Genomic DNA, 16,832 nt, shown 5'->3' on the forward strand with positions numbered 1-16,832 from the left:
TTCGAAAAACTGTTTTCGGCTCATCAAAAAGTGATATGAAAATTTAATATCTAGCAAATAAACTTTTTATTTACCAAAGAGTATGTAAAATTCATACTTACCATTTTCCGATCATGTGATAATTGAAAATTTAAATATACCTCCTTCCTTTTATTTTCGGAGTAGACATTTTAGATAGCATTGACTATGGTTTAAAGCGTATAATAAAATCATATTCAAAATAGGATACATATCAATAAAAACATAAAGATACCAATTCAACTTTCTTTTAACAGAAAAAAATCTCTTTTTTATTAATATGCTTATGCTTTAATAAAAGGTTTGAAATTATTCTTATTTGCTAAATGTTGCTTTTGGGTTAGAAAGGATCAATTTTATATATTAAACGTTTAAAATTACAAAGGGTCTAAAATTCACAATAAATTGATATTGTGTACCTAAAATTGCCTGTCATGATCTGGAGTAGTACAAATATTTTTCATAAAAGTGATCAAAATGTCTGCCTTCTGGCCTTCGGGGCACTTGTCTCTTAAGCTAATATTTATATATTAAGCAGTTTTAATTTCAAATCTGTTAAGGTTTGTGAAGTGAGAAGTTAGAGAAAGTTTATCCAGTACAGCGCAGTCAATTCTGCTTTCAACTTCTGGTGCTCACATTCTGCCCTCTGGGATAAGAACTCTTTTATCTAAGAATGCATTTATCTTGATTTTATCAAGACAACCGTATACGTTCAGGACTTTAAAAGGGCTGTTCTTTTCTGTGTTCATTATGGTCTTCCTCATCAAAGAAATCTATTGCATTAATAGACACTAGCCTTTGTTCCCCATGAAACTTAGTTCGACAGAAATTGCATACTATATCTGATTTTTATGTTTAAAGAAGATTCCGACTTTAGTAGGCTCTGTGATGTATAATTAGACGCTTGTTCTTCATATTCTTACTCTTTCTGCTATTCTTTCGAACATATCTATGACAATACCAAGGATGTTTAGATTTATGAATTGTCCATAGTTAGAGTTAAAGGTATTTGCCCACATTCAGGTCTATGTTACGTTTTCAGCTCAGTCAGTACTTGTCGCCCGCATGGCGCAGCGGTTAGAGCGTCTGCTCTAGAGTCGCGGAGTAAGGAGATGATCCTTATGTCACGAGTTCGAATCCCACTGCGGGACGTGGAGACCGGTCCTTCGGATGAGACCGTATAAACCAAGGTCCCGTGTCGCAGTAAGTGCTGGCACGAAAAAGATCCCTCACTGCTCAATGGCCCTAAGTGCCGAGTATAGGTCAAAATTTGTAGCCCTCCACCGGCAAGTTGTGGCGTCGACATATGAGTGAAAATTCTCGAGAGGGACGTTAAACAACAAACAAACAAACAGTCAGTACTTAGTCCTTCTTGCTTCCCATGTCTCCATTGATACAGCAGTAGAAATACATATATAAACGCTAAATATTGTGTTGGATCCTACGTCCCGAAGAAAATATTCACATTAACATCTAGATGTAAAACATTATATTTTCCCCGTGTTACCACACGGAGATATATGTGAGTGCCTCTTTAGCAGGAAGAAGCAATTCTTTTCTAAAGAAAGAACCGTTCACGGTAGCTCAGTCGATAGAGCGCTCGCTCCGTGTTCGGGAGGTCGTAAGTTCGAATCTCGGCCGCGACAGACCTTTGAAGTGAAAGTTGCGGGTCCTTCGGATGAGATCTTAAAAACCGAGGCCCGTGTCACGGCAGGCGTTGGCATGATAAAGATCCCTCACTGCTCAATGGCCCTGAATGCCGAGTAAAGGTCAAAATTTGAAGCCCTTCACCGGTATATGGTGACGTCTCTATATGAGTGAAAAATTCTCGAATGGGACGTAAAACAACAATCAATCAATCATTCTAAAGAAAGACATAAATACTTTTCTTCAGGCTTTAACCAGAAACATGATAAATAGTATTTTTAAAAAAAACTATGGAATCACACGGTGCCGTGACATAGACAGAAATATCTAGATGGTAGGAACTGTCTTCAACAATAATTGTCCATATTTTGATGGATTAATGAGAAACGTATATGTCAATAGAAATATAAATATAATCAGGTATTTTGATGTGAACTGCAACCGAAATACTGTTATGACATCTGCATTTTCAAAAACAAATTTGCATATTTGGTTGTATTTATATGCAAGAAGTGTATGGATCTATGTTGGTTTGTATCTTACAACAACTGTCTAGGAGATTTCATTTCTGGGTACAAGATCAAGATGTACATGTACATCTTGATTTTCACGCAAGTACAATAGAAGTTTTTTTTTCTGAATCTTGAAAAATGTAATGACATGCGATGTATCCCATTTTAGTAACAGCAATTTATAGACATCATTATGAAGGTTAGCTTGAGTAATGCAGAAATATAAACTGAACAATGTTTATTTTTCTCACCTTCTTTGAAATAAAGGTAAAAAGAAACAAATTCCACCTGGAATGACAGCAGTGAGCTTTGGTTATAATACGTGTTGCCTAATATTTTGTTCTTTAATTTTTCAAACGATATTTATTCACCTAACCGAAAGTTTAATGAGAAAATCATTATGCCCGAACTAGTCCGTCTGTTCAAGTTTGCCCCATTTCTTGTTCCCTAAATTGCTTACAATTTACGCAGTACCAAATTAAAATTTTAGAATATGAAAGGCAGTGTCCTGTAGATGTGCAGGTTTTTGAAATTTTCAATTTTATCCTGGGTCTCAAACGGGGGTAAAAAAAAAATGACGTTTTATTTTTTATTATTTTTTAATAAAGTGACAGTACGGGCGCATCTCTTCAAAAAACTGACTTGACAAAATTTTCCTACAAGATTTGGAATTTCTTTTACTACTCATAAATGTATTAACTTTCAGAAAATTACAACTTTCACAATTAAATAATTTTGATTATTTCATTAAAATTAATAGTTATTTATGGGACATAAAAATATACATCGCAACGTGTTCGGGGTCCCACTTTCCATACTATGCACGCATGCGTAGTTTTAATAAACAAAACAGCACGGTAAGAGAGGAAAGCCCCATATGCCTGCTGCATTGACAAAGTCGACCAAAAAGAAAAAGAAACTGAAAATATGGATTGAAAAAGCAACTTTCCTGACTAAAATTTAGTTTGGGGATTAATATAATCGTTGGAAAAGGAAGAAACGGGAACTTGGCGACACTCAAGGTTCTACTCGACAGGTTTGTTGATACTTGTTATCATTTCTCGTTTTCCATCGCTTTCAAAGAAAAAAAAAATAAGTGTAAACTCAACATAAAAATACACCTATGACTTGTAAACATTGTTGCCATTTGAAGTGCTAATTTTTTTTAACTGTGCAGAAAAATATTTTGTTTGACATTAGCCGCGAAAACGTATGATTTGGTGGTTTTTCCTTTCTCGGACCCCAATACACAAAACGTCAACATTTGTACTTTTAATTCTGTTAAATTTGCCTGAAAGCAGACTAAAATCTTTACGATTATTATTTTAGATTATTTTATCAGAAAGTTATGATAATTTGCTTTTAAAAATTGCTTTTACCGCATATTCATTATAATTATAAACGCTACAGTGTAGGCACGTGCCGTTTTAGAACTCACGTGGTACAAATAAACAGATCCGAGATTGCTCCAGTTCGTACGACCATCGATTTTCCGGCAGATTCTAATTACGTTAATTTTGTATGGGGAGAGAATTTCTGTCTCTCAAACTGCTTACATCAACTTACTACCTTATTTCTTAATGATATATTGGGTAAATTTGAATGAAAAAGCATACGTTTTGCAGCCGTACTGTCGCTTTAATAAACCTAGTTACCCAGAACTCCAATTAAATTTTAGACAGAGTGTTACAACGCAAAATGTAATAACAACGCAAAATGTAATAAACCGGGATTACTATATTTTGCGTTATTATATTTTTCTTCGAGATCAACACAGAATGTAATAACGCCAAATGTAACATGATTTTTAGATGCTTTTAGATTAAGCAAAATGCAACAACGCAGAATGTAATAACATACCTTTTGATCAGTCAGGTTGAGAATAATTTTCAATTGAGATGTGGAAGAAATAAACAAAGAGAAAATAAAACAAAAAGAAAAATAAACATATGCTAAATCTTACTTTAGATCTGTTTTCATATCCATTGATATTCAAATCCTAGGTGTTGCAAATTAGAAAAGTGTGTGCGCTCGTATGTGTGTGGTTGGAGGGGGTGGGGGTAATATCGTTGATCAGTGTATCAATTTGCTTTTGTTTTTTGATAGACACATGCATAAAATTTAGAAAAGAAATCTATTTATTAATAATCCCAGTTAATTACATTTTGCGTTGTTATAACATTTCGCATTGTAACACAGCAGCCTTATAATCTTCGGAAAGATGATGAGTGGTGCTATGTACATATGCAATAAGATTTTGGATTTTTTAAAATTTATTTTTATCCTTGGGATCAAATGGGGACGAAAATGACGTTATTCAACAGAGCCCAAGTTTGCTGGTGTCCTGTAGATTTGAAATAAGGTATTAGAATTTTCCCGAGGGCCCATTGGGAATTGGAAACGACGTATTAAAACCTAGCCTGCTATGTAAATTGCAACAAGAGCATTTTTTGCTTTACATGTTGTAAACAATGTTGTAGTCTGCTTTATTAGCTGGGCCAGTTTTCTAGTATATTGATTGTGTAATCTATCTAATTCTTTTTTTCACTTCGGAATTCCTGAAGACAGAAGGATAGATAGTTTTCATATTGCCCCTCAATCGCTCAATGTGGGATTTCAACATCTATCTCATACTTTAATCCATTCTGACAAAGTGTCATGGTCTTCTTTTTCATGTTTGGTCCATTCTTCCACAAATTTCGTAATATTTATGAAATTATGACGAAAATTGAAAGATCAGAGTCTCCTTAATTTTATCCTTTTTAAAATAAGTTATTTAAAGTCCTCATCAATACCTATATTTACGTCACCAGCAATGACATGTCCAGCAGGACCATAAGTTATAGTTAAAGGGTGAAGAAAGACATGACCACGTAGGAGGATTATGATTTAGATGTTCGATATCTAGGTAATGTAGATTTTATTTTTTTGTAATTAAAACAATTGAAGCAATAAATATTTGTACCAAATAAAAGGTATTTACTTTAGCTTGAAATAAGGTGGAATATAAGACTGGTCCCTTTTGTGATTAAGAATTTTAAGTATATTAACTGCGTCAATTCTTTTGTTGACAAATTGAAGTATTTTTGAGCAGTTTGAGCAGTATTTTCTTTGGTTACATGTGGCCATGATTGGCAATATCCATAATCACAGATCCGAGTCTGTATTCTGGGGTTGAAGTTTCCAAATATGTACTTTTCTTGACTTCTTCTAATAAATTTTTAGTGCGTATTTGATTAAGAAACAATTGTTTATTTACATAAGATAGTAGTGAATCACGACACAAAGTGTATAATACGTTTATTGTAAGCCCGATGTCCATAACTACGCTTATGTCTCTGTGTAGTATTTAAAAGTCTCATCACTTTAACATTGTTACACTGTGGACATCAAAGATTCCCAACACTATCGACATTGTCATTGCTACCATATGGTAAGGACGTGTCCGGTTTCCTAATCCAGTATTCTTCTCGTTGTCTACGGAAAGGTATACTCAATGATGGGCTATTAGTATAATGGTAAATCTTTTATAGAATTCTAACTTTTATTGACAAATAGATTAGAACTGCAGCATTAATAAATATATTAGAATTGAAGTATACATTATGACAGCAGATATTATAATGCAGCATACATAATATTTGAAATATCGAACAACAAACCTTTATGATAAACATAATTATTTCAACTTTTCTCTAGTCAACTATCCTTATTTATTAGTAGCAATATATTCTTTTCTCCTGCATAAGGAGTTTTTGTCTCCCAGTTGATTCTATACGCAAGACTATACTATATATACGTACGACTGATTGATTGATTATATGTTGTTTTACGTCCCATTTGAGAATTTTTCACCCATGTAGAGAAGTCACCATATACGGGTGAAGGGCTTCAAGTTTTGACTTTTATCGGCACTCAGGGCCAATGAGCAGTGAGGGATCTTTATCGTGCCAACGCCTGCCGTGACACGGGGCCTCGGTTTTTAAGGTCTCATCCGAAGGACCCGCAACTTTAACTTTAAAGTGCCGAGCGCATGGCGAAAGAACAGTTGCTACCCATTTTTTATCGACTTAGGTCAGTGGCGGCCGAGATTCGAACTCTCGACCTCCCGAACACGGAGCGAGCCCTCTACCGTCTGAGCTACCGTGAACGGCCTCTACGTACGCAAAATTTTAAAAAGGGGGTAAGCTGATGAAACAAATATATCAACAGTCTCATTTTAAGTCAACATTTTGCAAGTTCTATTGTCGATACAATTACCTTGTCGAGAAAATACAATTAATCTATCATTAGGTTGAATGCTGAATGATGTTTTTCATATTGTTAGACCATTATTTATACACTGAATTGTCTACAGATTTTTGCTTATCCGATCATGACAAGGAGCAAACGGCGCGCATAACCAGTCGACAGGGTGTGCTTAGTCCTCCATGGCACTTGTTCCCACCTCTGATGCTTTTAGAGGTCTGTGTTTGCTCTGCTCCTGATTTTTATTGTTTCGATGGACTTTTTAGCTTAATTACTATTCGTTATCTCCATATTTCAGAAACTTATATAAATATCTTACTGTCTTCCCCATATGGTGTCCCTTCATACTATTTTCAATAAAAGCTTGCAAAATTTTGGCGCTAATATTGTCAATTTTTGTTATGCCTTTTTTCTAAAGCTTTAATAATTATATTATTTGTTCAAACAGAGGAAATTTGGCTTGTAAAACTTTCAGATAGTTTCTTAACATATAGTACTTTGGTGTCTTATTTATATCATTATGCTCCATATTCCAATACATTCTACATTTGAGATAAATATTAGTCACGAGGTTCTTTTGTCCTTATTTCTACAATCAGTCAAAGGAAATTCAGATGTTTCATGTATACTTTTTCCATCTTATTTACTAAATAAGGGATACAAATTAGATCTTAAGGAGGTTGGATCCTGCTATCAAAAGTATTGAGAATTTTTTATCAAGTATATTTTTAAAATCTACACACATATCTCAATTTAAAATCAAAACGAAAAAGTGGGCTAATGCGCTTCTTTTGGAGGTACGGGGCATTTAATATGTCCTTTTTGCACTGCTATTACGTCTAACACATGAATAAGTTTATCTTCCAATATTTTTTATTCAAATAAATTGTGGCAACATAATGTTATTTCATCTTGAATAGACACATTAAAATTTGTGTCAACCAACAAGTTTAAATTACTTCGCATGGTCAATTTTTTTATCTTTCTGCACTCAAAAAATGTCATTTTTCTGGCATCGTCAAAAATTTAACAAGCAAGAAAATTATTTGAAAGTAATGTCATTTTACTAAATTTAAGCAGAATTGTGAAACATCCTCTATATTCAGAAAATAAAATTAAAAGTGGGTGTCTGTGATATTGGTTTATAGAAAGTACTAATAGTGTTAATTTTAAGCTTAAATTGGGGCTATTTTTTCTCTGGACTTTCACAATATATTTGCATGAAGATACATACTCAAACACAATTTGTGTTTTCATAAAATTAATTTATCTCACTTTACCACATATTACATCAGAACCTTAATACGCTCTTTAACATAGATCTACCCCCTTCAAACTGCACAATTTTTAAGGAAGGTTAAATGTTGCACGCACTCAGTCAAGATTATGAGGTCACATGACGTCGTACATGTACATGTATGTTAGCTGCATTTCTATGATGGAGTCCAAAAAGGACAATTTGTTTTAAGAGAAAGTTTACTCTCTATCTCCAGTTTCCATTAAAACAAGGCGAATTTCTTTATTATCGTGAAGTTTCGCTTCATTATCACGAGAAAGTAGTAAATGTATACACATTATTGAGTTTATACTCTCAGGTTTTGTGGTCATTGGATTACATACTAGAAATATAATATAATATAATATAATATAATATAATATAATATAATATAATATAATATAATATAATATAATATAATTAATATAATATAATATGATATAATATAATATAATATATACACGTATATTTTGCCCGAAGCAATTTTTAATTAAAACTGCGTAGAACAAAAGCAATGTTGTTCAACGGTTTTTTTTAAAATTGTGCTTAGCATCTGTGTGTGTGTGTTTTTCTTGGCGAAAGTGCATAAATTATAAATCATGCAAGAAATGACACATTAAGTAGAAAAACCTCCTTTGGATTCATTACATTCAACATCAACATTTTCTGCTTTGCAGAGTTCCTGATACCTTAGGCAAATACTCCGAACACTCGACTTCCTGAGCATGGAAATGTATCCTTTCTTCATTCGATTTATGTGTTTTTCCTCACAAGATTGGAAATAAGAAAATGTTTCTTTCCCAGATGGTTTAATGGTTGATTCTATGGCCAAAAAGTAAGACTTTTATTTTTGTTGAAATAACAGATGAATTGATACTATAAACAGCAGCTATTGCAGTGAAAGACATCACAGATAATGCAACGTTATACTATATCTGCTTTAATTTTTAAGTTTCTAAGCCAGCTACTTTATTTTTCCATTATTTCTACAATTAGTGCTTTTAATGTAGTGTTTAATTTAATTTGCTACTACAATTATTATTATTATTTATTTATTTTTTATTTCTTTTCTTAATGCAAACAATTTGGATTAAAATTTTCGCGTTTCCTTTCTAACAATCACTGGGCTTCTTCGAATTTTTTTTTACCATGTGTGTTAAATGTATGTGCATGTGTTTTTGCATGCTTAATTACGTTGTATATTTGTTATTCCTGTGATATTTTTAATTGAGAAAGTCGGTTAAGAGCTCTACAGAGCCCATGTTTATTGTTATACTGTGTACAAAATCCCGACTTTAAAGGACTTGTCCCATGTTTATCAATTATTTGAAATTAAAAACGTATTATGACCCTTATGATCATAGTTTATAAATTTCGTGTTTTTTTTTTCAGGAGATAACGCGGTAATTAAACATTATTAATTAAAATAAAAACCCTTCGGTTGAAAATCCAAGTTAATTAGATAGCGATCACGTGAGCATGATACGTCATATGCGACAATGGCTGATCAGCTGTTTACGTTAATCTTCCTAAAATGTACGCGATGCAAACTGGATTTTCTGCGTTATGAACGACCAAATCACTAATTTTTATCTGCATGAAGTTGAATATTCAACCCTTTTGTTTTAACTGTTTGCAAGATAAAATACGAAAAATATAAGTAAACATGGTAAGTTATCCTGTTGACAGTGATGACAGCGAGGGAGACGAGCGAAGACGAAGAAACTCGCCTGCACAATATAATTATATAATTTTGTCATCTTATCACACGGATAAACCAACCTTAGTCACAAATCTAAAATTACAGAACTTTGTATATTCATTTTATTTAATAATCTTAAATCAAATCATAATGTAAATACTTGAGCAACTGAATCGTCATTGAAATCAAAAGGGGAACGCGGACCGGGGTAATTTATAATAATACCTATTGTTTGAAAAGATGTCGGGATCTTTACTAACTATCCTTTCTTCTAAAATCATATTCTAATTACTGTTATTAAAACTGACAAGCTCTGCAATAAATCAGCAAGTTTTTTGAGAATTATAATTTTTATTTTCTTATTTAATAACATCATTACACCATGTATACCTACACTGTTGTCCATTTATTATATTTACGTGCATATATTTATCTAAATGTATATACTTAAAAAGAACAATTCATACTTCTATAGTTATTGAAAAGCATGTAAGATTCAGAATTTTCCTTATTACCCTGCATTTGTCGTTGATAACTTAGTTAAAAGTACATGTATACAGTTTCTCATATCGCTATCACTGAATTGTCGCATATGACGTCACAGCAGTATGGCGCCGAAATCCGATTGAAATATGCATATCGCCGTATTTGAATTTCAGCTCTAAATTTCTCTTAAAATATGCTTACAACAACCTTTATTTTATTCAATATATTAATAAACAAAGTTGTAGATAATATTTTTCATAAAATTACGGATTTTTTAAAAACATGGGACAAGTCCTTTAAATAAAATTTACTCATTACTTACATACTTATAAGTTTCTAACACCTTTTAAGGTCAAGGATATAATCATTATAATCAACAAGACCCAAGGATATGGAAATGAATAAAATATAGGATAAGGAAATGAATAAAATCTTATTTCAATTTTCTTTATGCCTCTTTTTCTGAATGATCTTTTTTCTATCACTTATGTATTTTATTTCAGATTGTTTATACACACAGACATGATATTACATCAGAAAGAATAAAGGGAATAACAAACATGTTACAGTACTTAAAAATATTCTTCTTCTTTAAAAAAAAAAAAAAAAAAAAAAAAAAAAATTGGCCTAAGATAAATTGAAAATAATATTGCTCTATTTGTGTCTGCCTGCAAGCATTCCTTCACAAACTATAAATATTAACATTTTTCAGAGAAAGGTATAAAGCAAACAAACTTGACCAAAGTACAGAAGTTTTCATTAAAGTCGCTTACTTTGACAGGAAGGGAGTTGTTTAGGAAACCAATGTCCACTTCCACCACAGAGATGCTTTACCCGAAGGTCATGACCTCGACTAGGTCTGGTTCCTATTTGACAGAACACGACACACAGGCGAACAAATTCTTTCATCCATCCATTACAGACTAGAGCACCGTTCAAAGGAGCAGAAATATTTGGACAAGGAAAAGCTGTGATAATTGTATGAAAAGTATTTTTAGACTTTCATTCGTCTTTTTTTCCACAGAGTAAGTTTCGAAAGTAATTCCTTGTAAACAATAAATTTGCAATGTATTACTTGTAACTGCAGTAAAACTCGGTTATAAGTAAGTCATAAGGACCTCAAATGTGGTTCCCTAAGTCGATATTCTTTATATCAATTAAAAAAAACATAGTGAAAAATCATCTAGGGGATTTGTTTAAAAAAAACACTCTTAACCGATGTCTTAAAAGCGAGTTCTTTATAATTGTGATATATTGTAATTTGAGTCTGTGGGGTTGTGGTAAATAAAAAATTTAAATATGACATATTGGTACATTGTTATCCCCTCTTAACGAATTGGAAGGGAATATCGTAACTTGCGTGTGTGTAAGTTGCTGGGTGAGTTTGTGCGTAACGGAAGTAATTATTTATGTCGGAATCAATGTACTATTTTGGATGCTCCGATCTGCTTTACCCTCGTTAATTTGGCATTTGCTTCCACCCGATAAAATTCAAAAGTGACAAACGTTTACTTACAATAGTATAAAATATATTAAAAGTATTATTCAAAGCAAATCTCTAATTTTTTTTTTTTTATTTTCATTAAAATACTATGGGCTGTATTTACTTCTTGTATATATAAAATGAACTTCTTTATTTGAATATCGTGCTACCTTTAGTAATATTTTAATTAATAGACTCACGTCGAACAGTTATATTAAAGGTACAGTTGCCTCTAAGACCGTTGAAAGGTTTTAAAGCTGTATATCGAGCAGTATAATCTCCCCAGAGAAAGAGGGATCCGTGATCCGGATAGTTAGTGATAACATCGACATTATGACCGAATGGGTCGTAGAAGGCAGGTGCTGGCCATGTGACGTTAACGATTCGTGAGGCTGATATTTTTCGTATATCAGACGAACAATTCTTTACAATCGGTGGCTGGATATCTGAAATTAGAGTTAAAATATCAAAACTGTAACAAGGAAAAAAATCTACATGATACAATGCACTGATAAACCTTCTTTGGAAAAATCACCAATATACCCTTGTAAGATTCATAAACTGAAAACTAAAGAATGCGCAAAGCACATGACGTATAATTGAATGGACTATTATTAACATAGCATTTTTCCCTTTTTTTTAACGGAGATTTTAATTATCTAATCTCCCCATTCTTTAAGTACTGCCTTGGTATAAACTACAAACCTTTTTCACAGTGAACACCTGTGTAACCTTGGATACAATTACAGGTGTATCGATTCTCACCGTCTATACAATTTCCACCATTTTGACATGGATTACTATTGCACGTGTTCACATCTGTAAATGCGAAGAATGATGATTTAAAGCAAATTAAGTGATTTTTTTAAAAGATGTTTTCATCGTAACGACATCTTTATGATATAAAAGAATCTGACACTTTAAGAAAGGTTCACTGCACTTTTTTTCTGATTGTTTCAGCTTCATAAATTTCAGCTAGGGTGTTAGCTTTTCCTTTTGAAAGGAGATGTCAGCTTTATGGCGGGAATTGAATAAAAAAAAAATTGAAGATAATACTTATTTGAATGTAATGAAAAATACATCACAATATAATATTGGTTAGTTGGGAATATTCTATGCAAGGAATTCATCCTTATTCGTTTTCTTCCAAATTAAATTCATATACACTCACAGATGCATGATGGGAGACTACCGGACCAAACTTTATCACTTTGACAAGTCCTCTGTTGATTGCCGACGAGTTTATAGCCAGTCTCACAGCTGTAGGTCACAGATTTTCCCTGGGAAAAGTCAGTACCATGAAGAAAGCCATTACTTGGAATGCCGGGGTGACCACAGGAAATAACTAAGCAGCACAAAGATAATTAAAAAAGCTAACTAGAAATAATCATATATCATAAATTAATCAAGCTGATTAGAAATCGTCTACTAATAAAATAAATTTATTTCAAAACATGACATGTAATTACTAATGCATGATGACAACATACTTCTTATGTAGGAAGTCAGTTTGCTAAAGGATAGGGGATACCCTCATTTTAAATGTAACCATCGTAACGAAAACTAATGTTGATACAGAATGATATTTCACAATATCTTATTCCCTCCTCTTGATTTAATATAAGAACTTTTCAAAGTATATTTTGTGAATTATTTCCTAAAGAGACACTAGCAAAATATTCTACATCGCCGCTAAGCGCTAGATAGAATTTTTTTCCCTCGGACGAAATTAATATGAGTATGGACAAAATGGTTTTATTCGTAGAAGTTAGATATTTATTCTCACATATAAGCGTTCTTCGTTTAGACAAATTAATTATTTGTTTGGACTTTGAATTAATTATTTTTTTTCGAATGAATAAGTATTTTATCGATAATTGTACATGTATATATTACATGTAATTATATGTTTAAACGGATCATAAATGTGTTAAATTATATTCATTATATTCATCCTTTTTGTATATAGGATCATTTCTTTGTACAAACTTTTCCATACTATTCATGAAAATGTAAAGAAGCGGATCCAGGAATTTTTCCGGAGATCTGGATTTCCAGTCAAAAAAAATCTCATTCAATTTTTGACAAGAAAAACAAAATAAATTTCTAGTGTGGTGGAAGGTATATCATACGCCAAACATTGAAGATTAGACCTTGTAACTTTACAGATCTGATGACCTTTTAAGCAATTACGTAAAGTACTAATTTGTGCAAAAGAAGAGTTTTTTGTTCGATCAACTATTAAAGTCTCCCGAGCGAACTTTTAATTCGTCCAAATCGTCCAAACGAAATTTACTTCGTTCGTGCATAATATATTCGCCAGAACAAATATCTATCTCGTTCAAAGATTTAATTGTAGAAAAAAATTATAAATATATCAAACTATGAAACTACAATTTATTTCAAATAAATCTATCATTTGTTCGAATAATTATTTTATACTATAGAACGAAATGAAAAACCCTTTCCAAACGAAAGAAATTTGTCCAAATAAATTTCTCATTTGCGCGAAAATATATATGTTATTCGTGTGTGTGGGAGGGGGGGGGGGTTAATCCTACAAAGCCGCTGTAAGATTCCCGTAGACAAAGTATTAAAAAGTAAAACTATCATAAGAATTTTTATCAAAATCATTAAAAAAATTAAAATATATATTTATATGATGTAACTACCTTCACAAGTTGTTTTTGCTAATTTATCTCGAATTGAATTCAAAGCATCAAAAGTAGACACATCAAACACATAAGCCGTTTTTGATGCCATCCCCTCAAGTTCAGACGAATCCACACCGCCACCGACACCAACAGAGAAGATGATGACGCCATTGCTGCGTAATAATTGGGCTTCAGACAAAGTGGAAGACTTATCATTGGACCTTCCGTCAGTTATGATGACTGCTATTTTAGGAACATCGTTCCTGCCATACAACCCAAAGCTCGTAGTTCGGGCATACTCGATAGCGTCAGCAGTATTTGTACCACCACTAACATACGGGATGTCAGAAATATGAGACTTGAGAGCAGATTTAGAAAAAAAAGATGTAAGTTGAAATGTGTTGTGAACAAATGTACTGAAGGACACGGCACCTACTCTAACGGTTTTAGAACCAATTTGAAATCCACCCACTGTTGCTTTAAAAAATTCCTTAGTCTTTTCGAAATTGTCGGGCCCAACACTTCCGCTGGAGTCCAGAATAAAAACAATATCAGCAGCAGTGTCTCCACAATCTGAGAAAAATAGATTGTCGCTAACAATTTCAATTATACGGTATATTTTAATTTGATGAAGATAAGGTTTTACTAATGAAGATATTTTATAAAGAATATTTCTGGACGGGATTAATGCTTCAAAATAATGATGGCACTTGGTGTAGATTAAAATTTATATGAGACTATGGAGGAAATATTACTGGAATGTTCTGGGGTTTAAAAATCATCAACCAATAATGGAAATCTCAACTTATACTTAATATAAATTCATGCATAGTTACCTGGTGCCACTTTGTCAATTGAAATCAGGAAGAAGAGTACTGCTGAAACCCGCATTGTGGAGATTATTCACTACACATACCTCACAATGTTATTTTAAAAAGTTACTCTGATATTTTCAAAGAAAACAATCCGTTGTTTTCGGATGATTCTATCTTTAATATTCTGTAATATCACAGAAAATAGTAATTATGACTCATTTTCAGATAGTCCAATTTTCAGAAATTGAAATTTTACATATACGAGGGTTGTCCAAAAAGTTCGTGGACAATGGCGTTTTTGTTAAAATGAATGGTTCAAGATATGCTTATTGTATACCAAAATATTAGTTATGAAAATCCAAGTAGGAATAGTTTGGTTTTTATTGTTTGAACTTAATATTTTTGTAAAAATCTCGGTCATTAAAGGTCGCCGATAGTGCGCACGGACCAGGGTTAAAATGCCATGAACTTTTAAATAAAGTGATCTGATTGAAATGATTATTTTCTTTTTAAAACGAGTCAAAGCTGAATAAAGATTTAATATCTCACAAATAAAGCGGTTATCGCCATTTTCTGATACCTTTAGTATCGCTTACTAAACAGACAATGAAAATATTAAGTGAAAACCGCAAGAAGTATGTTTCAAAAATTGACAAAAAAAGCGACGTCGGCCATCCGAACGGGACAGCGTCCAATCATACAATTATGGTTAATATGGTTGAAACGTCGTCAAAGACAAAATATTTATTCAAACAACTTAAATTTATTGGAAAATATTTATTCTAGTGATTTGTAATTGGTGTATACGATTTTTCAACGGTGTGTAAAATTTCGGGAGTCACTACAAGAATTGGAAAATCACTGTTATTTGATGAAAATAGGATATATTCCTATTCATGACGTTGTTATAAATATAGCGCCGTCGGGCTGGGCTGTGCATTTTGTGTTTACGAAGTGTTAATATTGATGACGCTCGTGAATTATTGTGTATTGTTTTGAATTTTAAAATTTAAATTAATTAAAATCTATACATAAATATTATTGCACACATTTGGCAATGTGGCATAATAAAGAAAAATAGCGTGCGTCTATGAACATGCGATAAAAATTCAAAATTCATATTTCTGACGTTATCATGAAATAAGCGTTACGTCAGACTGGCCCGTGCGACTTGCATATACAAAGTATTTACACCTATAACGTTCAGTAAATAGTGTGCATTGTTTTAATTTTTTGTACATTTACTCAATCATGGTCTATATTAAGATATTATCGTACATGTTTGCTATTGCGGACTTTATAAAGAAAATTAAACATTTGTCCACGAACTTTTTGGACAACCCTCGTATGCTGGGACACAACCTTTTATACGTGATAAAAGAAATTGAAGAAATACTTACAAAAACCCATATAATAAAGGCACCAATACTAGTATAGAACATTCCATAATTCAATATTTCTTTAACTTGGAATAAGATTATATGCTTTTCAATAGGATTTCGAAGAAACTATAATGAGAAACAGCGATATTCTTAAGATAGATCCTTTCGATGGCAGTAACGCACAAAACCGTATATAAGAACCGGGTTCATATAGTCAAGGGTGATTTTCTGGAGGACAGCCTCAACCTTATAAAACGTATATAAAATTCCAGGTTCATAAAGCCAAGACCAGAGAATTTGCACAAAATTCTTATATTCAATAACGTCTTTTGAATTTAGAAAAAATATTTGAAAAATCAAATGATTTTTCTTGATAAATTACAAGGACGTCATACTAATTTGAAAAAAAATTATATCATATACATGATTCAATTTTCTTTTTAAAAAGTGATTAAAAATTGCATAATCGATATTTTGCTAATATTTAGAGAAAAAAAAGCATGTTAGATACCTCACTAAACCTTCATGGTTATTTTTATCTTTATTGTACATAAACACACTAAGCTACGCTAAACAATTTCAATCTATTCAAACATAATGTTACATATA

The 16,832-nt window shown here is 32.3% G+C and overlaps 1 protein-coding gene across 3 annotated transcripts in view; it reads right to left on the minus strand.

The window, feature by feature from the left end:
* The window catches only part of LOC133173243 (sushi, von Willebrand factor type A, EGF and pentraxin domain-containing protein 1-like), a 101,744-nt gene that overhangs the window by 25,524 nt on the left and 59,388 nt on the right, over positions 1 to 16,832 (minus strand). The window contains exons 1-7 of one of the 3 annotated variants that reach the window (XM_061308222.1): positions 14,863 to 14,992; positions 14,045 to 14,599; positions 12,544 to 12,717; positions 12,078 to 12,191; positions 11,573 to 11,818; positions 10,663 to 10,857; positions 8,166 to 8,523 (exon numbers count right to left, since the gene is read on the minus strand). The exons of 1 other annotated variant lie outside the window; for it this stretch is intronic. In XM_061308222.1, the coding sequence (XP_061164206.1) occupies positions 8,318 to 8,523; positions 10,663 to 10,857; positions 11,573 to 11,818; positions 12,078 to 12,191; positions 12,544 to 12,717; positions 14,045 to 14,599; positions 14,863 to 14,917 (1,545 nt within the window). In that variant the 5' untranslated portion in view covers positions 14,918 to 14,992 and the 3' untranslated portion in view covers positions 8,166 to 8,317. Of the gene's footprint in view, positions 1 to 8,165; positions 8,524 to 10,662; positions 10,858 to 11,572; positions 11,819 to 12,077; positions 12,192 to 12,543; positions 12,718 to 14,044; positions 14,600 to 14,862; positions 14,993 to 16,832 lie in introns of those variants that run through there. One more of the 3 variants, XM_061308221.1, reaches the window with a different exon arrangement.

Source organism: Saccostrea echinata, unplaced genomic scaffold (genome assembly GCF_033153115.1).
Source record: "Saccostrea echinata isolate AGI-Se365-2 ecotype Australia unplaced genomic scaffold, CSIRO_AGI_Sech_v1 ptg000056l, whole genome shotgun sequence".
Lineage (NCBI taxonomy): Eukaryota > Metazoa > Mollusca > Bivalvia > Ostreida > Ostreidae > Saccostrea > Saccostrea echinata.